The sequence below is a fragment of the Vombatus ursinus genome, unplaced genomic scaffold (genome assembly GCF_900497805.2).
Source record: "Vombatus ursinus unplaced genomic scaffold, bare-nosed wombat genome assembly UNPS02014772.1, whole genome shotgun sequence".
NCBI classification, from domain to species: domain Eukaryota; kingdom Metazoa; phylum Chordata; class Mammalia; order Diprotodontia; family Vombatidae; genus Vombatus; species Vombatus ursinus.
The window spans coordinates 2,576,498-2,601,852 of record NW_020954550.1 but is presented as its reverse complement, the minus strand read 5'-3'; the positions used below and the strand labels follow the sequence as shown (position 1 = coordinate 2,601,852).

Genomic DNA, 25,355 nt, shown 5'->3' with positions numbered 1-25,355 from the left:
AACGAGACTTTTCCTCCCAAGGAGGGCACTGGAAGCTCTAAGGATACAGTAGCTGTACAGCCTCCAAAGAGTGATATGATAGGTCTGCAGCGTATTGAGGAGGAAAGATCATGTAATGAAATTAGGGAAAAAGAAATAAGTAGTGGTGGTTGGTGACTCCCTGCAAAGAGTTACTTAGTCAGCTGTTTGTCAACCTGATGTTAACAAAAAAGTGATTATCTGTTTTCCTGGGGTATATATCTAAAATGTGACAGAAAGTTCAACATTTGTCATAATGAGTACCAGCCATTGCTGATTTAGACAGGTTCAACTCCATATAAAGATGACAGTCTCAGTGTTGTAAAGGAAAGTAGCTTTGAAAATTGCTAGAAATTCACAGGATGTAACACTCAAGAAAACAGCCAGCAATAAAACCCACAGCCTTAAATGTCTGTATACAAATTATGGGTGACAAATAAGGGAATCAGAGACCCTAAAGTACAGAGGCAAATTTGGCCTTCTATAAGTTGAGACTAATGCCTGGAACATGGCTCTAGAAAGGGTGAGTATTCCTTGTTTAAAAGAAAAAGGAGAGGTTAAGGAAGTGGGGGGAGAGGAGTAGATGTAGTAAAATTGTTTATTAAGAATATATATCATTTGAGGCAATCCAGAAACCAGAGGGGGCATAAAGTCCAGTCAAAAGCAAATGAACAAACAGGAAACAAAGTAGATGCCTGGGGACTGGAGAATGGCTGAACAGATTGTGGTATATGCATGAAATGGAATACTACTATACTAAGGAAGGGCACAACAAATGTGATGAATGCAGAGAAGCGTGGGAAGGAAGACATATCAAATTGGATAATATGTAAAGCATTTTACAAACCCTGAAGTACACTGTGGAAATGTTAGATATAATTATTATGAGAACTTTTACAGAGCGAACTAAGCAGAACTAGGAAAACAATATACACAAATGATTATATCCTATGTAAATGGAAAAAAAAACCCAACAACAAAACAATTAAAACTGAGTTTTGTGAAATTGTAATGACCAAAGTTCGTCTTGAAGAAGATATGTAAGGTATGGTATCTCTTCCACTTCTTTGCAGAGGTGAGGGACCGACAGTGAGTGTGGAACACTGCATATAAATGTCAGCCTTTTTTTGATGTGTTGGTTAGTTTTGCCAAATTGTTTCTCTTTTTTATTTGTTGTAAATGACTCTGTGGTAGAGGGACAGGGAGAAGTACATTGGGAAATGCAGGTGATATAATAACTTTAAAAAATCAGTAATTTTTTGAAAAAAGGAATGCTATCTAGGATGAAATAGAAGAATTGTATAGTAGAGAATTACGTTATAATTCTGTTATGGGAGCTAGGAGGCAAAATTTAACTCTATTATGATGATACTGTTTACCCCATATGACATCTACTCTGTGGACTTTACATTTTCTCTACAGAGAAGTGTAATCTACCTAAATAAGTACCACATGTGATTTTGACCCTCAGTGTAACTGAATCAATAATATGGCAAAGTGCTCTGAATAGGGTTTTCTTGTAAAACTACTCAGTCAATAACATTTGTATACTAAGCACTACCATTTTAAATGGAAGATTGTTAAGATTTATTACAGGGCTCAATTTAATTTATAGCTAAAATTCAATGATGTTCCACTTAAGCAGCAGGAGAAATATGAGATGTTTTAATAACTTAGTTGCAAGTGTTCCAAAAGTATTGTCTTCTCATTACACATAGGGATCCTGAGAGACTTTATCTACCTTTAATTGCATTTTATCTTTCTCTCAGTCTTAGGAAGATAATACACTGGCAAGTTGGAGGGAGGGGAAGGAGGCAATGTTAAGATGTGAATGACTGTGTGGCTATCAGAACTGGAATGCTTATATTTTGTGAATATTCATCATCATTTCCCAAAACATTACCTTGTTCATAGAAATGCTGAGATTTACTTAAAAGATCCTGAGAAACTTGGTTTTGTCCAAATGGAAATTTATTTTAGCATTGTGTTGATTTTTTTTTTTTGCATTCAATACATTTCAAATATTTGATTCTCCAGTGTTTGACAGTTCTTCAGAGACTGGATGTTTGGCTGTCTGGTGGTAGTGACCTCTGCGTTTGGAACCGAGAATTAGATCTCCTGTGTAAGACTAGTCACCTCTTTGATACAGGTAAGAGTAAATTTCAGATAACAGTGAACTAATAAATACTACACTTGAAAGCACAATAGTTCTTCCTAAAAACTTTCCATCATTATTATTTGCCAGTTAACTGTGGAAAGGAAAAACTCCGAATGCTCTCAACTCCTTCTGCCCCATCCCTTCCACCAAGTTCTTAAAAATGAAAGGACACTATCGTTTGTTCAGTGGATAAGAAAAAGTTTTATTCATATGTTCTTTTCAACATTTAACATCTGAGGCCTGGAGAGATGGCCATAGACCTTACCCCATTGGGTTTCATGACCATGTGAGGGTCTGAAGGTTTATTTCCCATAAGGAGAATTGGCTTCAGTATAGACCCTGAAGAAGACTTCAACTTTTAAAAATTAGACTTATTTTGAAATTCTTCTATTGGTGAATTCACCAACAAAATCCTCTTCTTTTGAATTTTCTAATGGTTACTACCGGTGGACAAGTCATTTAACCTCTCAGGGGGTCATATTTTTTGTGAATAGAATGAGAGCAGTTGAGCTAGAAGGCCTCTCAGGTGCCTTTCAGCTCTACATCTAGGATCCTATGTACTTGAGTCATTTAACCTCTGTGTCCTCATTTGTAAAATGGAAAGAACTCCCTTCACTAAGTTGTTGTGAAATGATGCACATGAAGTACTATGCAAGGCTTAAAATGCTACATGAATAAGTTATTCTCTTTTGTCCAGTGATAAGGATTTTTTAAAATGAAATTCATTTTACAAGATAAACATATTTGAATAAAAATCAGTATGTTTAAGTACAACTTGAAAATGTGTGTTGTACTGTTAAAAATACACTTTGCTAAAGTAATCCAAACAGCTTACAGGCACACTGGGAAGAATAATATTGTGCACCTTGTTGAAGTTTTATAGGCAGCATGAGTATTGTGAACCACATTTACAGCTCACAGTTGGAACTAGCTTTTACTCCACGTAGATATTATAAAGTATCAGAAAAATAATGAGATGGCTTAGCACATGTATATACACAAACACTACCAGGTATTGCAGTTTAACCTCCCGCCTCAAGGTTTTGTTACTAACAACCTCATTTGAATCTAGAGCATACCTCTCTACTCTCTGCTATTATCGTAAGGTATGTCTCTTCGTTTACATCCAAATTTTCCTTTCTGTTTCTCACACAGGCCTGTGGTTCTCTCTGCATCTTTTCCAGCAAATTATTGGTAGCTATATTGTGAAATGATGTTTAAGAAAACGTCATATGTGTTAATGGAAAAATCAGATACCATGCCATTCTTCCTTTCATCAGTGAGCTGATGTCTGGGCCTTAGCCATTATGTGATCACAGTATGGGTCAGTTTGTCAGAGGTCCCAAGGGGTAACAAAAACCTTTAAATAAGGAGTATTTCATGTGAAGGTGGAATCTATTAGAAAACTTTGAAAAGACTCCAGGCCAGTGAATTGTGATGTTACCATGCTCTGGTTTTCCTGTTGCCAGAATGCCAGGCAGTCAGTAGAGAAGAGATTTTGCTATTAGCCCCTCTGTCTCATAATACCCCTTTAAAACTCTAGCTCCATTTATGGGGCAGTTGTTTTTAAAGTAGTGGTTATTCTGTTCAGAGGGAAACAAAGGGGGCAGTTGTTAGCTTTAAGAATTTGGTCTTTATGTAGTTGACCAGTGAGTACAATTAGCTTTACCTTCTCATTAGATGTTCTTACTATACAATAAAGATGGAACTTTAATTAGAACTCACTATCACTTCTTTCTCTGAGTTGTAGCATACCAAAAATTTTGAAATGTCTGAGGATTGCTACCACACTAACTCCACTTTTGGAAGTGGATATAGGGACTGTTTTGTTGCATGGCCTGGGAGTTGTAACCATTTGAGCTGGAATTCTTATGGATTACATACAGCATTAGGTTCAAGATGGTGAGACCTAATAATCACCTTGATTTATCCAGTTATAGTTAGAGAGGTGACAGCAACATATTTCAATATTTTAAGGATCTGTGATTTCATCAAAAATCACATACTCTCACCACTGACAGATTGCAAATATTATATAATTTAGTAGTTGGTCTTTGGGACAGCTAAATGGCACGGTGGATAGAGTGCTGGGCCTGGAGTCAGGAAGACTCATTTTCCTGAGTTCAAATCTGTCCTCAGACACTTACTAGCTGTGTGACCCTGGGCAAATCACTTAACTTTATTTGCCTCAGTCCTTCATCTGTAAAGTGAGCTGGAGAAGAAAATAGCAAACACTCTAGTATCTTTGCTAAGAAAATCTCAAATGGGGTCATGGAGAGTTGGACACGACTGAAATGACTGAACAACAACAGTTGGTCTTCAAGAGCTTCTGTGATTGAAAAATTCATCATCCATGGCCAATCTGGTGATAAACCTCTGTTAATTTAATGTAGGCTGGCCCTCAAATGAGAGATAGTCATTGCCAAACCTAGCCAGCTCTATAGGATCTGCAGAGATAGCCCTCCACTGAAATAGCCTCCCGGAACCCAGGGCTGCCTCTATGCCATGATGAAGCACTGGAAGAGGATTTTCGTGAAGAGACAGCAACATAATTTTCAAAAAAGCAGAGAGTAGAAGATGTGTCTCTGACACTCTGTAGTTAGATAACTCACTGTCACCTGAAGTGGAGCGCTGGCTGCCTCCAGACTTTTGGAACATCCCCAGGGATGGGCCTCAGAAAAGCCCTCTACTCAGAGATGGAGAAGGCAGAGGCACTTCCTGGGGAATCCTGGGGTGTTTTCTTACCAGCCCTACCTGTGCTCTTATTTGGGGCTATGTGGCTGTGGTTATGCTAAAGATGAAGGAGAGGAACACAAATACCAGAAGTTCCCATTGAAGAAAGTAAAATAATGGGCCGGAATGGAATGCTATTTCTTACCTGCAGAAGTAAATTGAGGATTTTGTAAATGGGAGGCCTTCTCATTTTCTGGGGAGGAGGATAGGGTAGACTATTATATATGTATACTTCATTTCACATCCAGAATTTTTCACAGATAATTCAAATAAATAAATTGGCCTGATTAAAAAATAGTGCTTTAAAAATAATATTTTAAAAATACCTGTTCCCAGCTTCAGAGTCTATTTAAAAGTTGATGGTTACAACCATAGACCTTTAGAAGTCATCTAGTCCAGTTCTTTCTTTTCCTAGCAGAAATTGAGGCCTTTAGAGGGGAAGAAACTCACCCAAGATCATAGAGCTAGGTGGTAGGAGAGTCAGAATCGGAACCTGGGCCTTCAAAGCCAGGGTTTGTTTCTGCTATGCCAGTATCTTCTCATTACAGTTACCTTGGGAGTGGTGGAAATCTGATTTTTGTTCCTCTTAGAGCAGTTCTAGTTATCTGGGTGTCGTGTCATATTTACACCAGTGCCTATTAAGCTGCAGGTCAGTTTTTGCATCAGGGAGAGGGACAGTCCTCATGTTTTTGGGTACAGGAATGGTTAGCATTGAGGCAGTGCCTGAACATGAGAGAAGGAAGACCAGAAATCCCAGGCTCTTCCTTTCTGTTTCAACGGGAATGAGTCCTGGATCCAAATGACTGGATCCATGTGATTGAGTGATGCCAAATCTTTTCAGTTCACGGTGAAGGTTTCTCAGTGTAAATAGGTGACAGCACCAGGAACATCATGGCAATGATAAAGATGATGACGCTTCCTACAGTCACTGTTCCTCATGAAATTTTTGCATGCAGCTTATTATAGGGCTAAAATCAATACCAAGAATTGCCTTATACAACCTCCCACATGAGTTCCCTTTCCCCCCAGTCAGGACTTCCGCTTTTCTAGGAGTACTGTGGCAGGAGGAATGTCAAATCAATGCCCCTCCCCCTTCTGTAGGACTGAACAGACACTTTCTCTTCCTTCCTCTCCCTCCCAAGAAAGCAAATCACCTCCCAACACCACCCTTTGATTTTGCAATCTCCATCAGTTTCAGATTATAGCAAGCAAAGGACTGCATTAAAACTGTACCACTGTCCATGCCAGTGCCTACTTTCCTAGGGCCAGTGGGCAGGTGGAGGGGAGAGAGAGAGAAAGAGAGAGAGAGAGAGATGAGGAAGAAGAAAAAGGAGGAGGAGGAGGAGAAAAGATGTCTTTTTAAATTGATGCAGCATTTCTGTGCATTGTGGGGTATATTTATCCATGTTTTCAATCTGTGAAAGTCTTAGAATTCTTAGGGAGAACGCTTCCTCTGTGCCTTATCATAAAAAGAGTCCACATGTCACAGCTCCCAGTGGTCTCACAATTGCCATGTAAAAAGTTCCTGCAAGTTCCTTCGGTATAGATTTTAAGAAATCCCCAAATACTAGGAACACAGGTAAGGCCCATTCCTCAAAAGGCTGACTATGCCCATGTACAACTAATATCACTCTCACAGTTAGGGTCTTCAGTAGAAGACTGCTTGTTCTGCTGCATTTACATTTCAAAAAAAATTCAAAAACAAAAAATTTTCACCTCGCTCACACACAAATCTCAGCTAGGTACTTAAAGCTAAGAGGAGCTTCAGCTTTTTTTTCTTTTCCTGTTAGAGGGAAAAAATTTCCCAACCCAAGAATTTCATCATTCCTTGCTGATTCAAAGGTAAGCTGAGTAACGAGAAAATTGTTTGGTAGGACTTCTGTTGTTGTTGCTATTGCTGTTGTTCAGTCGTGCCCGACTCTTGGTGATTTCTTTTGAGATTTTCTTGGCAAAGGTACTGGAGTGGTTGTTGTTTCCTTCTCCAGCTCATTTTCCAGATGAGGAAACTGAGGCAAACAGGGTTAAGTGACTTGCCTAGCTAGTAAGTATCTGAGGCTGGATCTGAACTCAGGTCTTAACTCCAGGCCCACTGTTCTGTCCACTGCACCACCTAGCTAGGGCCTGGAGGTGGCCAACTCACCAGACTGGAAAGACCAAGACCAGAAGAGTTGGTGAGAGCCACAGTTTATAACAGTCATCTTCAGGGCACAGTTTTCAGAGGAAATACCATGAAGTAGGCTTTTTTCTTGCCAAGGCCAACCCCTTCCTAACATGTGCCCTTGGTTGCCTTCTGTCTAGTCTTCTCCAATGGATTGTAAACTCCATTCCTCCCTTCAGCTCCTAAATCAACAACCTTTCCCTGTCTACTGGTCCCTTCCTTACTGTCTTCAGACATCTCTTGAGTCTTCCCCATCCTTGAAAGACCTTCATTTCCCTACTTGGCAAGCTTTTGTCCTATATATATATATATATATATATATATATATATATATATATCTTCTCCTTTGCAGCCAGACTCCTTCAGAAAAGTGTCTTGCTGCCTCCCTTTAATCTCCTCTCACTCCTTAACTGCAGGATGAGGTTGGAAACAATCTGGCTTCCATCCTTATCCCACAATTGAAACTGTTATCTCCTAAGTTACCAGTGATCTAATTGCCAGACCTGATGGTCTTCTTTTAGTTTTCATCCTTTTCAGCTAATCTGTTGCATTTGACAATGTTGACCATGCTCTCTGGGATGCCCTTTCCTTTCTGGGTTTTTGTCAGATTTTCTCCTGTTCTCCTCCCACTTTTCTCTGTCCTTTTCTTTGCTGGCTCATTATTCATGTCATATTCTTTTACCATGAATATTCCCCCAAGGTTCTGTCCCAAGCCCTCTTCTCCATGTGTTCTCTGTCTGTCTGTCTCCCCCTCTCCTTCTTTTGATCAGCTTCCATGGGTTTATCATCTTTGTGACTTGCATCCAGCTGTGGTCTCTTCCATGAGCTTGACTCTTGTTAGCAGTTTTGTATTGGATATTTCAAACTGAGTGTCCTAGAGACATCTCAAAATCAACATGTCCCAAACTGAAATTGTTACCTTTGTTCCTAAACCCTCTTCTCTTCTAAACCTTCTTAGTTTTGTTAAAGGCACCACTATCCAGGTTTGTAACCTTGGCATTATCCTGCACTCATCACCATCTCTTATCTCGCGTATCTAGTCTATTGCCAGATCTTGCCCTTTCTACCTCCACAACAGTTAAGAGGCTAATACAAGAGTTTAGGCAAGAGGTGACAAGGGGCTGAATTCGAATGATGACTGCGTGGATGGAGAGGAGGGGACAAGTGCAAGAGATATTGTGATAGGCTAGAAGAGAATCAAGAGAGACAGAGCGATGTCGTAAAATCCCGGGGTTAGGATTGAAGAAAGGCCATTGTCATCCAAGGCATATAGATAGCTAAGAGAAATAAACAAGCCCAAAATCCAGTACATGTGGTCAACAGATAGCAACAAACATTTCTCAAAAGAATTGTAAACTATTCATAACCACATGAAAGAATACAGCAAATCACTGATAAGAGAAGTGCAAATCAAAACAACAGTAAAGTTTCACCTCACTCATTAAATCGTCAAGAATGAAAAAAATTAGCGTAGAAGGGGTATAGAAAGATGGCTTTGCATTGTTGGTAGAGCTGTGAATTGTGTACAACCATTCTGGAAAATGGTTTGGAACTATACCAAGAAAGTGACTAAAATGTCCATACATTTTGGCCCAGAGATTTCCCTGGTAGGCACATTCCCCAAAGAGGTCAGGGACAAAAAGAATGGCCTTATTTACACCAAAATATCTACGGTAGTACTTTTGTAGTAGCAAAAACATGGAAACAAAGTATATTGATTGGAGAATGGCTAAACAAATTGTGGTATGTGAATGTAATGGAATATAACTATGCTACAAGAAAAAATGAGCATGATGACTACTACAGACAAGCATGGAAAGACATATATGAAGTTATATGCAAAGTGAAATTAGAAGAACCAGGAAAACACAATGACTATAACGTAAATGGAAAGAGTGACAACAAAATAATTGAAACTGGAAACAGCAAAAGTAGGATGACCAACATTAATTTTAAAGAAGAGATTGAGAATAATCCTCTTCTGACCATGGCTGTGGTAATACTGCATAGACTGTCAGATTTTTTTTTGATATGTTGTTTAATTAGTTTGTGGATTTTTTTTAAGGTATTCATTATAAGGGATGGCTGCCTGGAAAGGGGGTGAGGTAGAAAGATAAAGTGAAAAATAATACGTGATATAAAAACAGAACACTAATAAAATTTATTCTTTAAAAAAGGAGATCATTGATAACTTTGGAGAGAACTTTTCAGTTGGGTAAGGTTAGAAGCCAGATTATAGAAGGTTGAGGAGTAAAAAGAGAAGGAATATACTTAATGAATATAGATAGTTTTGGTTTTTTCCCCTAGGTATTTGGCTACAAAGGGAGGAAAAATGTAGGAAAATAGCTAGAGGGGATGGTAGAATCTAGCATAGTTTTTAAAAAGACTTGTCTTTGGTCAAACAATTAGAATCTATGAGAGATAAGATTTGAATTCAAGTCATTATTACTAACTGCTATTCTATTCACTATGCCATGCTGTCTCTTTTTGACATATATATATTTATTTAATCTTTTTAAAAATTTTATTTATTTATTTATTTTGTTGGTAAGTCAATTTGGGTTTAGTGACTTGCCCAGGGTCACACAGATAGTAAGTGTCAAGTGTCTGGTCTGAGGCCAGATTTGAACTCAAGTCCTCTTGTCTTCAGGGCGGGTGCTCTATCCTCTACACCACCTAGCTGTCCCCCATATATTTTAAAAATACCTTAAGAAAATGAATTATTGCTAGCAGCTTTGACTGTTACAAACCCAATGTGTAAATTCTTTCTTCTTTGCTAAAAACAGTAATCACTTCAACGTTTTCCAAATGACTTGAACCTCTTCAGTTACCCTAAAATTGTACTAACAGAAATCCTATATGCCAATCAGTAATTCCTAGAAAGTCAAAATTATAGTATTTAAATTAATTTTTGTATTATGGCACAATGTTGTATTTCATTCTTTCAGGATTTGGAGTTTACAAATTTACTTAATAGCCTTTGAAAACCATTGGTTCAGGCTAGTGATCTCAGATACTTAGTGAAAGATGCCCTGAGGCTAAGATTGGGAGCATATTAAGACACAACAGGAAAAAACTTAGTTTTCACAGTTATAAACTGTACCCCTGATCTCAGCCTGCCATTGAAATAGGTGCTGTTGAACTTGAGGTATACCAGAGAAATAACGTCATCTTTGTGACACTTTGTGAAGGTGGGCATGAGTGAAAGATTTTTGGGACTTCAGTTACATTCACAAAATAATTTCATTGTTAATCAGAGAAATAGGCATATCCTTTTGTAGTGTATTGTTGAAAAGCCTGTCAATTTATGTTTTTTTGGGGGGATTGGGTTGTTTTTATCCCTGTCCGTGATTTTATTGGTATAGGAAACTTTCAGTGAAGAAACACCTTTACCAGTGCAGATCTGCAACGATTTTTTTCAAGTTATAATCCTGAATAGTTGCCTAGAGCACTGAGGGTAAGTGACTTGCTTAGGGTCACTAGCCAGTTTGTGGCAAGGCAAGACTTGAACCCAGGTTGTCTCGTCTTCAAGGCAACCGGCCTACAATGTCATGCTGCCTCTCCCATTTTATGTGAAATTTAGAAGAGAGGATTTGTGTTGCTTCTGTTTTAATTTATGAAGAAAATAATTGTCTACCCATTGCTTTTTTATGCTTTTGAAGGGATCAGTGCTTTGATTGAGTTACCTAAGAACTGTGTCGCAGCAGCAGTTGGCAAAGAACTGAGTGAGTATTTGGCCGGGCCTTGTTGTTGTTGTCACTGTAGCTTTGATTGTTTTGTCCAGACCAAAAGCTACCCCTTAGACACATGCAGGAGGGAGTCCTCAGCTGTATCCTGGGAGTACCTGGAAAATCACTAGAACAACTATTGGTGTCATACTAAAGCAGAAATCAGGGAGATTCAGTAGAGTGACTGAAAGATGCTAATCCTCAGGACATGGGGTAGAGCACTGAGTTTCTCTGATCAATATGGCTGGGAAATGAAACAGAGAAGACCCTTCCTCTTCCAGCTTAACTCTGGGCACCAGGGGTGGCAGATAATCTTGGTGTGGTCCCTCTTGCCTTCTTTTCTCTCTATGGGGTCGAGGCTGAAAGTAGTGTGGTATCTCTGTGTTTCTTAAAAGCTACAGGAGCAGCTGCTTCCAAATAACAGTTTTTGGAAGGGATGAAATTTTAAAATATCTCATAAGACCAATCTGCATCAGTGGGTCCAGTGTATTTTTTTAATCCATTAGGCAAAAAAAAAAAATAGAGGTAGTAGGATGAAAACGTTTATTTCAAAGTAAAAGCATAATATTTGTTTGTAATTGTTTTATTTAAAGCACATTTATACTTTAGGAGAAATAAAAGATTAATTAATAAATTAATTAATAAAAAATAGAAGATAGGAGAAATAAAAAATTAAAAATATATACCTGCATTGGCGGAGGGAAGCCTCTTTACCTGAGGGTTCCATATGTCAATTAAATCACAGGTCCAGTCCTAGGCCTTACTGATGTGTATGTGTATATGTATGTAAACATACATGTATACACACATACATATAAACATGGGGTGAGAAGAAAAGAAAGACAGAAAGCGTGTGAGTTACTCTCAGAGTTGACTTATGCTATTTCTCCCTAAGAATACCCTACTAAATTATTGTATGTCCATGAATCAGCATGCCAGTACATGTCATATAGACATTTGCTTTATTTGGCATTGTTTAACTTGCTATCTACAATTCCTAGTTTGCAGTAAGACTTACCTATGCCCTTCTAATTAGAAACTCTGCAATATACCCTATCAACTCTGAGGAATATTTTTCTAGGCACCCAACTTTGTCTTTCATTGCCCACAGAGTAGGGTCAAAGGATTTTTACAACTTCTAGAGTACTCTAATTTTCTTGCTTCATTGAAATGAAAATAACAAAAAAATCCTAGTGGTCTGACTACAAACAAGGCTATCATGGCCTGCAAAAGAAATGAGAGAATTAATTTTATTTGGCATATACTTTAATGAACATAGTTATTCTTAAACATATTTTTTTCCTTAGCTATCTCAAAATAAGAATAGAGTTCATTTTCTTTTACTTAAGTGTTTTAGTTTCTTTTTCATTTCGAAAATAAGATTTTCCTGTTAGGTTTCTTTTCGCGGTTTTGGCTCCAGATGTTTCATAATCTGTTTTTTTTTCCCCTCCTATTCCTCCTCCCCCTTTTCCTCCTCTTCCTCTTTTTCTTCTTCCTCCTCCTCTTCTTCCTATCCAATATGTAGTTTTTCCATAAAATTTGCAGTCATAAGCTCAACAGAGCATTCTCAGAAGATTTCTAGGATTTCTGGGAGCAATATAGTACTTCTTTTCAGGTCCCATTTTTCTTTTAATTTTTAATTTTTCAGATGAGTTATTTCCACCAAGGTTTTGTGGAGTAGCCTCAGAGCCAAGATGATCTGGGTCCATTGCTGCCTCTAATATATACTAGCTGTGTGCCTTATGCCCTGAGCAGTTCTCTAAGCCTCTCAGTTACAGAGAAGGTACTGATTTGCATTGGGAGAGGGAAGTTTCCTCATATGGGAATTCCTGCCATCTGTGAAATCAAGTCTAGCATATATATGTTTTTAATTACTGCTTCTTCTTTCAAAATTATTCATATTATATGGGGATTTTTATATATCTTTATTAAAGAATTCACTGGGTACTGGTGAAGGCCCAACAGAAATTAGCAAGAATTTCTTGAGGACTGAATCAGCACACGTAGTTCTTTATCTCCAGTGGTATTCTTCAGTCAGGGGACAGGAATGAGTAAAGCAGTTGTAATTTGGGGCTGTGATCTGGGTCTTTGGAATTAGCACAATGAAAAAAGTCAAGAGTGTTAATGAGGACTGTGTTTATTTGGTTGATTATGGATTTCAGGCTGGGAATAGAACCAAAGGTAGCCAATGTAGGCTAATACTGAGGCATCCCTGGTTAGAGTGAAAAAGGAGGAAAGTTCTGAGGATGAATTCACTTAAAATCTTTGATAGAACATTCCTTTAGTATTTTGACTGGTCTATAATTTCATCAGTATGAGTATTCCCTTTACCCATGCAGATTGCAATCCCCTCCAGACCTCAGCAAGTGGGCTTCATAAGTTACTATACACAAAACCAAAATTCATTGCTTAATAACCAACCCTCTGGTAATGAAGCTCTGGACTTAGGCAAGTCATTCTTGAGATGACATATTCCCCCATGAGAACAGGAGCTGTTTGAGGCAAGGGACTGAGCTTTTTTTTCCCCTTTCTTTATATTCTGAACACTTAGAATAGTGCCTGGCACTAGAAAATGCTCCATACTTAGAACCTTTTCAGCTTGATAGAGTCTTCCATTGCTTGTGCCTTCCTGACTTCTTCTCTACACCATGATTAATCATCAGAGTAGGACTTTAATGGAGAAATCAAATATTGTATCACTACTTTTGAGAATTTGATGAAAATATTTGGAAAAAAACCCCAAATTTTCTTTATAGAGCAATTTTTAAAAAAGTTTTGTATCTGATATTCTAGATTATTTAACATATAATCACTTCCCTTTAACAGTAGGTTTGCTATTTGAGCATTAATTAGATTTTCTCCTACTTGAACTATATAATACAGTTCCTTTCCATTTTTTTCTTTTAAGTCATTTTTAGGTTAATATCATCTACAGAAGGGTCTGTAGGCTGGGATGTTCTTGAAGTTAAACGCATCCTTGATCATCAGGATAATATTCTGTCATTAGTTAACATTAATGGTAAGTTCATTATGTATAGTCCATAGAAGAAATATATATATATATATATATGTATGTATGTATGTATGTATGTATATACACATGTATATGTTATGACTCATTTTTATATTCATTCAAGTTCTAGAATTCTAATTATTACAGTAATGCTTTTAATGACAATAGAGGGGAGCCACACCTTCTTTCAGGCCTGAGGGCTTTTCGTGGTACTGGACAGTGTGCTGAACTGCTACTTACAGGCTTAAGACATGGGCAGTAGAGTAGGTGAGCAGTGAGAGGGAGAAGGAAGAGGAAAGAAAAATTGTCTCTGATGTCATTCAGCATCCATACTTTACCACTGGTTCTATAGTTTGGCTGATTTTCAATCAGGATTTATTGCCAATTATGAAAGTTTTAAGAAAAAATAGTGCTCTAAGTTTAAATACACCTCAAATCAGTGACTGTGGTTTTCTGGAGAATACCATCAGCAAGGCATCAAATTTCAGGTCAGTGTTAAGGTCTATTAAGCATTGGTCATCTCCAGGTTTCTTTATGGCTTGGGAGATATGGACCTGCCTTAGACATGTATCAGACTTCTTGAACAGTCTTATTATCCCCTGAGAGCTCTCCTTAACATTAACTGGCAACCTCCAGGTTCTGGGATGTAGTTCATCTACTCTCTGGGCAGGCCACGTCCAGGAATATTGTGTGCAAGTCTGAAAGGAGACTATCATATGAGCACTGGAAGTTTACTTGTGTGTGATGTAGCATAGAAGTAGGTAGAACAACAGTAGCCATCAAAACAGCCTGGCCTGCAGCAATAACAAATGGTTTGGACCTTTTTAAACAGAAGTTTTTATGCAATCCCTGAGATAAGGAGAAAAATAACCATGAATAACTGTAGCTGCAAATTCAAGTGCAGGGTGTCCCAAAAGTCTTAGTTCAGTTTGCCCTAAAACTCTTGGCAAGACACCATATAGTTTTGGTCTGTGTGTGGTATTGAAAATACTAATGGTCGTAATTTGTCTTTTCAGCTGCATTTTCATAACAACAGTATTCTTCCCAGCTCAGGGTTACCTAACCTCAGTCCTTGCAGAATTTCAAACCCAAGCCTACCAGGGGCTAAATTGCTCATGGGGATCTAATCCGTGGCAACTGTTGGAAATTTCCCTTCGTTTCCTGCTGGAGCAAACCTGTTTTTGTCCTAGGAATCTCTCCTTTGGTTTCTTGCATGGATGATAACAATGCCTTGCAGGTTCCTTAGGAGACCCTGTTCCCCTGAGCCTCCTGAGTGGCTGGATCCTAAGTCCCTGGTCCCGGGATGACGGAAGCACCACAATGTTCTGGTTCATTCCACTGGTCATGCAGAGTTGTCTTTTTTTTAAACCTCTGAAGCCCTGCTATTGCTGAACCAGCCCTGTTACCTAAATCAAGTTAATGAGATGTTACTGATATAGGCTGCTCAGTTCCATGGTCCCCTTTGGATGTATGATGTGCAGAGAAGCCTTTAACAGCATAATTAAGAAAGCATTCTTCATGTGGTTCCCTGCCACATTCTTTATTTGAGGGAGAAAAAAAGGAAACCAAAAGTCTTTTTGAAAAAATAATCATAACTGAATTGCAGGAAATGCTGTATCCTTTTATTTGGTAGTCTCATGTTTAGATGGTCACACTACATATGAAAAAGGAGGCAGCTGACCAGGTCCCTTGTTAGAAAGATAACCATGAATGAGCAAATAGTCATAGCTTTCAAATTTGAAAACCATTTGCTGAGGGCATTAACTCTTTGTCCAAGGTCAGCTAGGAATTGTTTTTTAGTGAGATATTACATTAAAGATCTGTAACCTTGACATCTATATCTTGTGGGGTTCAGCTCCTTGCCCTCATCCCTCTTTCTAGGGCTCCCCAGCACCAAGGGAGGTGGTACTGATTGGTGACCTGGTTTGGTTAAGTGCCTCCTAGGACCTAGAGCATCTGAGGAAGAGACAAAAAGTCAGGCAAAACCACCTCTAAGAAAGTTGCTAGAATTGCTTGGTTATAGTGAATATCTTAATAGCTACAGGATGGATAGCCATGTGTGCTTTGTAAATCTTATTCAATTTAACAAGCATTTATTAAGCACCTACTGTGTGCAGGGCACTAAAATATAATGCCATTGTGACTGAAAATATGAGAGTGCACATTGCAGACCTTTCCTTTGTAGAAGTTACAGGCTAATAGTAGTAGTCTTCTGTTAAGGGAAGCTGGCTGCTGCTTCAGAGATTTCTGCCTTTTTTGCCTTGCTGACAGTATGTTGTCTGAGTGATACAGTGGTTACACTCTCCTTTCCAAGCTTTGTGATAGTTAAAATCTGAAATAACTGAGGAAACAAAGGTTCAAGCTTCCAAGCATATTGATTTATTAGGCAATGCATGCTACAGGCCTCCTCAGCTTGGTACTGGACCCTGAATACAGGGGGAGACAGATTTTTTTTTTAAGGCAATTGAGGTTAAGTGACTTGCCCAGGGTGACACAGCTAGTAAGTGTCAAGTGTTTGGTCTGAGGCAGGATTTGAACTCAGGTCCTTCTGACTTCAGGGCTGGTGCCCTAGCTGCCCCATGGGAGACAGATTTTTATGCAATAAAAAAAAATTAATTGGATATAAACTGGGATACAAGATTAGGTAATCTGATTTCTAATTGGAGGAAAGATGATGGATTTTCAAGTTGGGATGGGGGAAAGCAAGCAGGTGGACTTTTTTGGATGAGAAACAGGAGGTCACTCAAAATTTGCAGGAAACTGAAACTTAGGTCTCAAAATGGAGTCAGTTTTACAAGATGGAGTCAGTTTGGTTCACACAATTCCCACAATTCTCTCAGACTTTGTTCCCCTTCACACACTCTGTGGTCCAGCCAAAATGGCCACCTTGTTGTACCTCACACAGGACATTCCACTTCCTGTCTTTGTACCTGTGCACAGGCTTAGAGTGCCTACCATGTGCTGCTTTTCTTAGAATGCCTTGTTTCCTTCGAAGCTCAGCTCAAGTGGCACCTCCTTCATGAAGCCTTTCCTGATGCTCCCAGCTGCTAGCGCCTTCTCCCCTTGAAATCATTCTAAATGTGTTTTGTGCATACTTGTATATGTACATGGATTTTCTCCAGTAGCCTGTGTGCTCCTTGAAGGAAGGAACTCCTTCATATCGGTCCACTTCATTTATTTATTTATTTATTATTTTATTTATTTATTTATTGGTCCATATTACCACTTGCTGATTTATCAGTATAGTTTTGTACTTGTGAGGTTAGGTTCCACATTCACTCCATGACTTTTGACACTGTTACAGTGGTGGTTGTTTTAAAATTGTTAAATGTCCAGTTTAGGAATATAAGTCATACGCATAATGATAATAACAGTAGGATCCCAGCTTTCCTTGTCAATGAGAAATTCCACCTGGATGTTTAGTTCCTTGTGTTTGTTGTACAGACATAGAACATGCCATAAATCATATTGACCTACCATGACTCCAGAGGACCAATGATGAATCATGCTGTGCCCATCTCCTGACTAAGAGGGGATGGACTCAAGATGCAGAATATGATATATATTTTTGGACATGGCCATTTTGTGTGTGTGTGTAAATTTGTTTTGCTTGACTATGCGTATTGGTTATGAGAGTTTCTTTGCTTTTTTTCAGTAGAAGGGGGAGGTGGAAAGGAGAAAAAATATATGCTTGTTCATTGAAAAAATTTTAATAAAAAAAGAAGAAAAGCACGGCATCATAATACTCAGAGGCCTAAGCCTGCACTATGGGTTTGGCTTCTGGTAATGGGTTTTTGAAGTTAATAAAAGGATATGCTCCTCATATCCTTTTAAGGATATCCTCATATCCTTAATAAAAGGATATGCTTCTCCACCCATCTCTTAATGTGAAGAGAGAATTGGGTTAGGGAAAAAAGGGCAGGAAGTGAAGGCTGGAGAAGGTACCATGCAGCCATAACTTCTGTCCACTGGAACATGAGGCTCTGCTCTTTGTTCAGAAAAAAATGAACTTCATTTTTTCACAGGGTACATCCTGTGTTTTCTTCTCTTTGGCTGCAAAAGTAGCCAAGAAAGCAGCCTGGCTGTTAATGCATGATGGTGCATTTGGGAGCAAAGCAAAAGAAAGTTTACATGTGCGACAGCTGGAACTTCCATATTTCTGAAAACAGCATTTCTCGTTATTGAAATTTTCTGTTTTGTTAAGTAGAATTGTCAAATTACCATAGAATGTGAACTCTTTGAAGGCTCAGATCATGGTCTTCTATGTTCTTGTTTTTGTTTTGCATTCCCAGCCCTTAATACAGGGCCTATTGGACATGATAAGCATTTATTGAGTGCTTGTTGACTGACTAATGAATCATAGTCCTTTGTGTATTCAAAAGATGCTAAGTACCTGGTTGTGTTGATGTTATTATTAATTTGAAATGATGCAAGGGGTACAGGGAATAATGATGATGGTAACAATAATGCCTTAATTTTGTACAACTCCTCATAGTTCATAGGATCAAACATTGAGACCTAGAAGAGGACTTCAGAGGTCATGTATTCCAACCTCCTCATTTTACAGATGAGGAAATTCAAGCCAAGAAAATTTAAGTGATTTAACCAAGGTCACACTGGAAGTAAGAATCAAAGGTGGGATATGAACATAGGTTCTCTTACTCTGAATTTGGGGCTCAGGAGTTTGTCTAAGAAAGAGAAGAGAAATAGAGGATGATAGCCAGAGAGCATTGTAAGATCTAGTGAAGGTTTGTTTTAAGGATAGGGGAGACTTGGGCGTGTTTGAAGGCATAATTGATAGGGAGAGGCTGAAGATCAGAGAAGAGGTGGTGGTTGAGGGAGCAGTCTTCTTGGACCTAAACAGGTAAGGATTGAGTTTCCCATAAGATAATATTTTTGTCATACTGGATAACCAATTTTCTGTGTTTAATTTGGAAAGTGTTTTAGCTGATTTCATATCTTTTTAGAAGACACTTACCTTGATTGGTGGTAGCTAACAAGGCATGTCTAAATTCTGCCTAGATTTGAACTTTGTCACCGGCTCCCACATCGGGGAGCTGATTGTCTGGGATGCCTTGGATTGGACAGTGCAGGCCTATGAACGCAACTTCTGGGACCCATCTGTACAGCTGGATAAACAGCAAGAAATCAAGCTCTGTCAAAAACCAAATGAAATTTCCATTCATCATTTCACATGTGATGAGGAGGTAAAAACCTGCAAAGCAGGCCATAGATCATAGATTGAATCCATCTGATTCAATACCCTGTCTTAGGTCCTTTTATCCTCATCTTCTGCATGAGGCACCTGAAGCCCGGGGAGTTCTGTGACTTGTCCAGCGTCATATAGCCAGGGGAGGATAGAACTTAGGCCTCAGCTTCCTAGTGTAGTATCTTTTTCACTAAATATAAGCCTACTTCTTATGTTAGCAAAGATCTTGGGTTTACATTTTCATTTTAATCTTATGTTAGGCATTATCCAAAAATTCCCTTACTGAATATCAGCTTGTGTCTTAAAACTTCATGATTCTTTTGGGAGATAACAGCTCTGGCATGAAGTTAACTTTAAATACCTATTATAATAGCATATTTATTTTTGATTCCTTATTCCCTGGCAAGAAAATTGTTAAATGGCTCTAAATTTCATTTTAAAATATTATTTAAAATTTTGATTCTATTACATTATTTCATTAAGATTTGAGGTTACTATTTAGCATTCACTCAAAGAATATTTTAGCCAGCATTTGTATGAATAGTAATAGATTCCCCCGTAAAACATAATGAAGTTGGAAACCTGAGCAGCATCTCTCCCTCCATCAGCTCAGCTCTAAGGCTGGGTGACTGATGGGAACTGCTCTGTTTGGCCCTGGAATCGAATATTCCCATGGTCTTAGGGCAAGTCAGAACTGAGCTCTGGCAAGTCACTAAATCCTGGCTGGGGTCTAAATGTTACATCTTCTATCTCCAGAGATAAGAAAAATTATTTTGAGGAGACGAGACTCTTGAGAGACCATATTACAAAGAGATGACTAGTAGGATTTCTGTTTTTATTTTCTTTGTATTTTTTCCTCACTTTTCTAAACAAGTGCTTTGTCTTGAGTTACATATTATCTTTTAATTTAAGTTTACCTCTAAGTTACCACAACAGAAATTTCCTAGGTGCTTGCCCTGGCTTAATTAATTTTATTTCATTCTAGAGCTATTTTTCTGTGCTTTATTTTCTTTTTATCTTTTAGGGAAATTTTTGCATAATGAAGAGTGGTAGATAGTAGGCTAAATGCAAGCCTGGAGCCTCTCTGAAGGCATTGCTGATTTTCCATGCCATCTTGTACAGATAACTTAAGAGAACCCAAGCCCCAAGTTTGTAGACTATCAGGGGTATTCATGAGGCATCTGGAAGTTTTGCCAACCACAGTTTGGCCAAGTGCTTTCAACTTTATTAATAATCATATTTAGTCAGTTTGGCTCCATAGCCCATATGTATGAATGCTGAGGTGCTTGTATTAACGGACCCCTGGCTTTGGCTTTCAGAGGGGGGAGAATGGGTAGAGATTGAGGTACTTGATGCAGAAGACCTTGGTGAGTTTGACATGCTGTGACCTAGTTAGTCACAGTACTGTTTGTTCATTTCTTAGATATGGACTTAAGATTCCCTAAAACAGGATGAACTCAGGCAGTAAGTGTGGGGCAGACTGTAGGGATGGCTTCTGTAAAGGTGTCTTCTTGGGGATTCTCTTTTGTCAAGATACTATTAAGAAAAATGCATATTTTAATTTTTAAAAATTCTAAACTGAATAAAAATAGCATTTCCAGATGCACAGCGAACACAAAAAGAGTACTCTATATGAAACCATGAATGTCCATTTAATACTTTTGCTTTTTTTTTAGTTTACAAAAGGCAGGTTTAATAAGATTATTAACATCTATTTTGTAAATTCTTTCCAAGGACTAGTATTTTAATACATATGTATATAATGGCCAAAGTAAGCATTTCTCATTTACATAAATGAAATTACTTTTAATTTCTTAAGCAAGTCACTTTAAGCTTTCTAGCCCTCTTTCTGACTTTTTGTGCACTTCTGGAGTAGAAGAAGTCATTTACCATAGTTTCTAATTGTATTTCTTGATCATTATTCAGTCTAGTGCAAATTGCAGGCTTTTGCTAGAGTAGATATGTGGGAGATGGGCAACCTGCTTCCCATTCAGTCAGCCATCTTGGCCGGAAGTCAAGACAGATATTTTTAAAAGCTTAATAAAGTTAAGAATAACTTTTAAAGAAAGGGCCAAATGAAGTTAGCGAGGAGTGCCAGGCTTGAAATATCTTACCTGGGTTTTAGTTTTGCAATTAATTAAGTGCCTGACTCAGATTTTTCTCAAACTTAGTTTCTTTATCTGAAAAAATGAGCATAATAATGCATGTTTTTCCTGCTTCACAGAGATATTAAATGTGAGAGGACTGTCTGTGAGAAGACTCTAAGAAGCGCATAGTAGGAAAAATGCCAGTGTAAGAGTAGTACCTCCAAAAGGAACTTTGGATTGTATTGTAAAATGAGAACTTGAGGTCCTTAATTATTTATAGATTCCATTAATTTCATAAATTACTAGGCGCAAACTTTAGCGGTCCCATTGTCTGGGAAAGAAGTTAAGCAGCTTCTTCTCCAAAAGTAAAGCAGCTTCTCCAGTTATCGTGTCAGATAGATGAAAAACACTAACAACAGTAATAATGACTGCTGCTATTTCTATAGCATTTTAGGGTTTCTGAGCAATTTAAATACATTATCTCATTTTAATCAATAAACATTTATGAAGAGCCTACTTTGTGCCAGGTACTGTGGCATATTGGGGATACAAAAAGAGCCTTCAAAGAGCTTACAGTCTGATGTTTGCGAACAAATATATACAAAGCAGACTGGCTACATAGAGGAAAAATAGAAATCGTTAACACAGGGAAGGCACTAGAAATTAAGAGGGGTTGGAAAAGGCTTCCAGTAAAAGATGAGATTTTAGTTGGGACTTAAAGGAAGCCAGGGAGGTCAATAGGTGAAGTTGAGGAGGTAGAGCTTTCCATGCATGGGGGACAGGTATCATCCAACATCCCTGGGAGAGTTTTACAAATGAGCAAACTCACCTGAGGTAAAAGTACTGAATTCTCATTCTGGTTCTACCGCCATCTGTGGGTATATGCTAAGGCTGTGTCCTGGGTCCTCATCTTCTCCCCATCCTGAAATTACTTTGTGTTTTACTTTATGTATACCTATATATATGTGTATTTACTTTATGTACACTTGTGTGTTTACAATTGTGTTTTCCCAGATAGAATATCTTGAGGGCTGGGGCTATTTCATTTTTATCTTTGAATTCATCAGTAGGAACTTAATAATTGTTTGCAAGTACTCCAGGTGGGATTTGAACTCTGGTATTCCAGCACTCTATTGATACTACCTCTGCTTGTAATTTATAATGAAGCATACCAAACACCAGTCCCTGCTGCTCTCTCTAATGATAATGTTTTGATAATAAACATGGTAGGGATTGCGATTAGTGTGACATCCCAGAGTTCTCTTTATACTGGCTTCTCCATTCTCCTCTTAGCAATGTTTCGAGCTTTCCTTAGTATTCTGATGGCACTGCCCTCTGAAGTCCAGAGTAACATGGGTTGAAAGGCCAAAGATAGGGAAGGGAGACAGCTCTTCTTCCAAATACTTGTTTTATGTCTATTTCTGAAACCTGTGTTTCTTGCGCTTTTTTTTTGTGCCCAGTATTTGTTTGCTGCTGTTGGAAGGGGCTTATACGTGTATAACCTTCAAATGAAGCGTGTGATTGCCTTCCAGAAAACTGCACATGACTCCACTGTCCTTCACATTGCCAAACTTCCAAACAGGTATGACATATGAAAGAGACGCAGGATGCCAGGGGCCCCAACCTGATTTTTTGGGTAGCAAATTTCCCTGTTTCCAGGCTTGACAGATTATGTTCTTTTGGCAATGAAGACTGCCACATCATTCCCTCTTACAGGACCTTTTGAATGATATAATTAAAGATACCAGGAGCTTGGTTGAAAATGATTATATAGTCTATTGTATCTCCTAATTTCAGAGAGTGAGAAGTCACTAAGGTCTTGTATATTTAAAACAAGGTTTTTAGGAGAAGCATCCAAAATGTATTTGCCATACCTCTTGTCCATAATAAAGCCATGCTTTTGTTTTAGCTTCTGCATGGGAACAAAGTAGAAGCTTGTGGATCTTAGGTTTACTAGTGAGGATTTAACTCCGAGGTTGTTTTCTTCTGACTTTCCAGTTTATAGAAGTGCTGTTATTTTCTGTACAGGTAGAGTTTTGGGGGAAAGTGGGTGTGAGGGAGAGAGGAGATAAAGGAAAGGAAGGCCGAGTGTAAAGGTATGACTAAGAAGACCCTTCTCCTGACATTTTTAAAGTGAAGATTACAGATTTATGTGAACACCTCATTGGCTGTGCTCTGTCTACAGAGATAATGTTGCAACACTTAAAATGTTAATTAGTATGATAATTATTTCTCATTGGAAAGATGTGGCAAGTGATATTTTTAAAGTATCCACTCAGAAGTGAATAGGAGCATCCCCCGAGACATGCCTGGACCTTTCTTTGTAAATGCTCTCTGCCGGGCATTGAATTGCCCCAGTGGTGCTCTGCCTATATCATGGTGTCTTTGTTCTGACAGGCAGTTAATCTCTTGTTCAGAAGATGGCAGTGTTCGCATTTGGGAGTTACGGGAGAAGCAGCAGCTGACGGCAGAACCTGTGCCCACAGGTCTGTGCTTCCCTAAAGAGGAAGTTTCTTACCATTCCTTTTTAAAATATGAAACAGAAGAATGAAAGAGTTCATTAGGAACCATATGAGCCTCTAATAAATAAAAGTAAACTGTACCCAAAATGTATTTTAAAAGAAGAAATATATTGGTTGCAATTGAAGCTGTTACCTCCAAAAGTAGTAGTTGCAAAATCTTTTGATTTCCTTCTTACTGTTTCTTTTTATGGTAACCGCTCCATTACGTTTATCCTACTGCAGGTCAACCAGAATTGCACTGTATTGTGAGAGAAAACTGTTACTTTTTGACAGTCAGGGCCAATAATGAGTACTCATTTTCGTACCTGTAATTCTAATTGGTACATGCAGAGAATTTGTATTTGGATACCAAATCCAAGATATTCCCTAACTGCTCCTCCTCCCTCCCATTTATGAAACCTATGGCTATTAATTAGTACTCATTTAATTTGTACTTAATGAAAGCCCAAATGCTACTAGCCAATAGGCTTTCCAGCAGGCCCTCGCATTTTCAACATGAAAACAAAAGGCCTGGGAGGATTTGAACAGTTCAGTTGCTGCTTGGCCAGTTTCTGGCCAAGGAATCAGGAGGTGGTGTCTGTGCAGTTTGTGTGGGCACTTACTCTACAGATCCAAATACAGCCTGTGCTTTTCCTCAGTTTGGTTTATGTACAATATGAATGTGGCCCATATTCAAATTAGTTTATCCCTTATATATCTATATGTTTGTTTGTTTTTACTCTCAAGGATATCTCCCTTTATCGGAGAGGCCTATGTTGGCAAATAGCCTGCACTTGGACTTACCTGATATTTAGCAACCCCTTTGTTGCTAATCCTAGGTTTCTTGAAAATAAATGTCTGGGTTGGGCTTAGTGTGCCTGGAGGCCCTTCCTGTCTCTGCCTGTCTTCCCTTTTTTAAATCTGTCTATAATTGGTATGCTGCAAACTTTTGGTTATTTGGAGCTTGATTATCCAATCTGTGGATTGTCCTCGGGCCTTTTCTTTTTTTCTTCTTTTCCTCCTCTATTCCACTGCCACCAGGGGGCGTGCTGGGGCAGCAAACGGGATGAAGCTGACAGGTTTAGAAACAATGAACATTGTTGTGGTTATATTTTCTCTTATTCCCATCTCATGGTACTACAAATGTGTGTCTGTATTGCCAGTCACATAAAAAGATTGTGCTGACAGACTGTAATTATTTTGTGTCTTTCTAGGATTTTTCAACATGTGGGGATTCGGAAGGGTGAACAAACCAGCCAACCAAACCATTAAAAAACCACAAGAAAATGGCACTGTGTGTTCCTTGGAGCTTATTGGTGATTTAATTGGACACTCATCTTCTGTAGAGGTGTGTTTGTTATTGGTAAGAAAGGAAAGGAGAAATAGACCAAGTGGTACTACAGAAAGGGTGCTACCTTGGGAATCCAAGATTGGGATTTCAGTCCCAGGCCTGATGCGTATGTGTGACCTGGGTTCCAGTTTTTTGGGGAGGTTGAGCCCACTGTTAGCATGGGCCCTAGTTTTCTCATCTGTAAAATGAGAAAAATAGATTAAATGACTAAAGTCCATTCTTGCTCCAAATCTTTGATCTTATGGCCTATTATACCATTTTCGCTTGTCTCTGTTCTCCATTTTTATATTGCCCAATAAAGACCAGTTTCATCTTCCCCAACCTTTATCTACTTAAAGGCTTTGAATGACATCTGAAGTACTAAGACAGTAGTATAAGCACAGTAAGAATTTGGCCTTC

At 38.5% G+C, this 25,355-nt stretch overlaps 1 protein-coding gene across 5 annotated transcripts in view; it reads left to right on the top strand.

The window, feature by feature from the left end:
• WDR41 (WD repeat domain 41) overlaps positions 1-25,355 on the top strand; it is a 71,404-nt gene that overhangs the window by 37,025 nt on the left and 9,024 nt on the right. For 3 of the 5 annotated variants that reach the window (XM_027863625.1, XM_027863624.1, XM_027863623.1), the window contains exons 6-12: positions 2,056-2,167; positions 10,730-10,792; positions 13,704-13,814; positions 18,831-19,015; positions 22,565-22,686; positions 23,502-23,590; positions 24,820-24,968. In XM_027863625.1, coding sequence (XP_027719426.1) covers positions 2,056-2,167; positions 10,730-10,792; positions 13,704-13,814; positions 18,831-19,015; positions 22,565-22,686; positions 23,502-23,590; positions 24,820-24,968 — 831 coding nt within the window. The remainder of the gene's footprint in view (positions 1-2,055; positions 2,168-10,729; positions 10,793-13,703; positions 13,815-18,830; positions 19,016-22,564; positions 22,687-23,501; positions 23,591-24,819; positions 24,969-25,355) is intronic. The other 2 variants (XM_027863627.1, XM_027863626.1) reach the window with 1 other exon arrangement.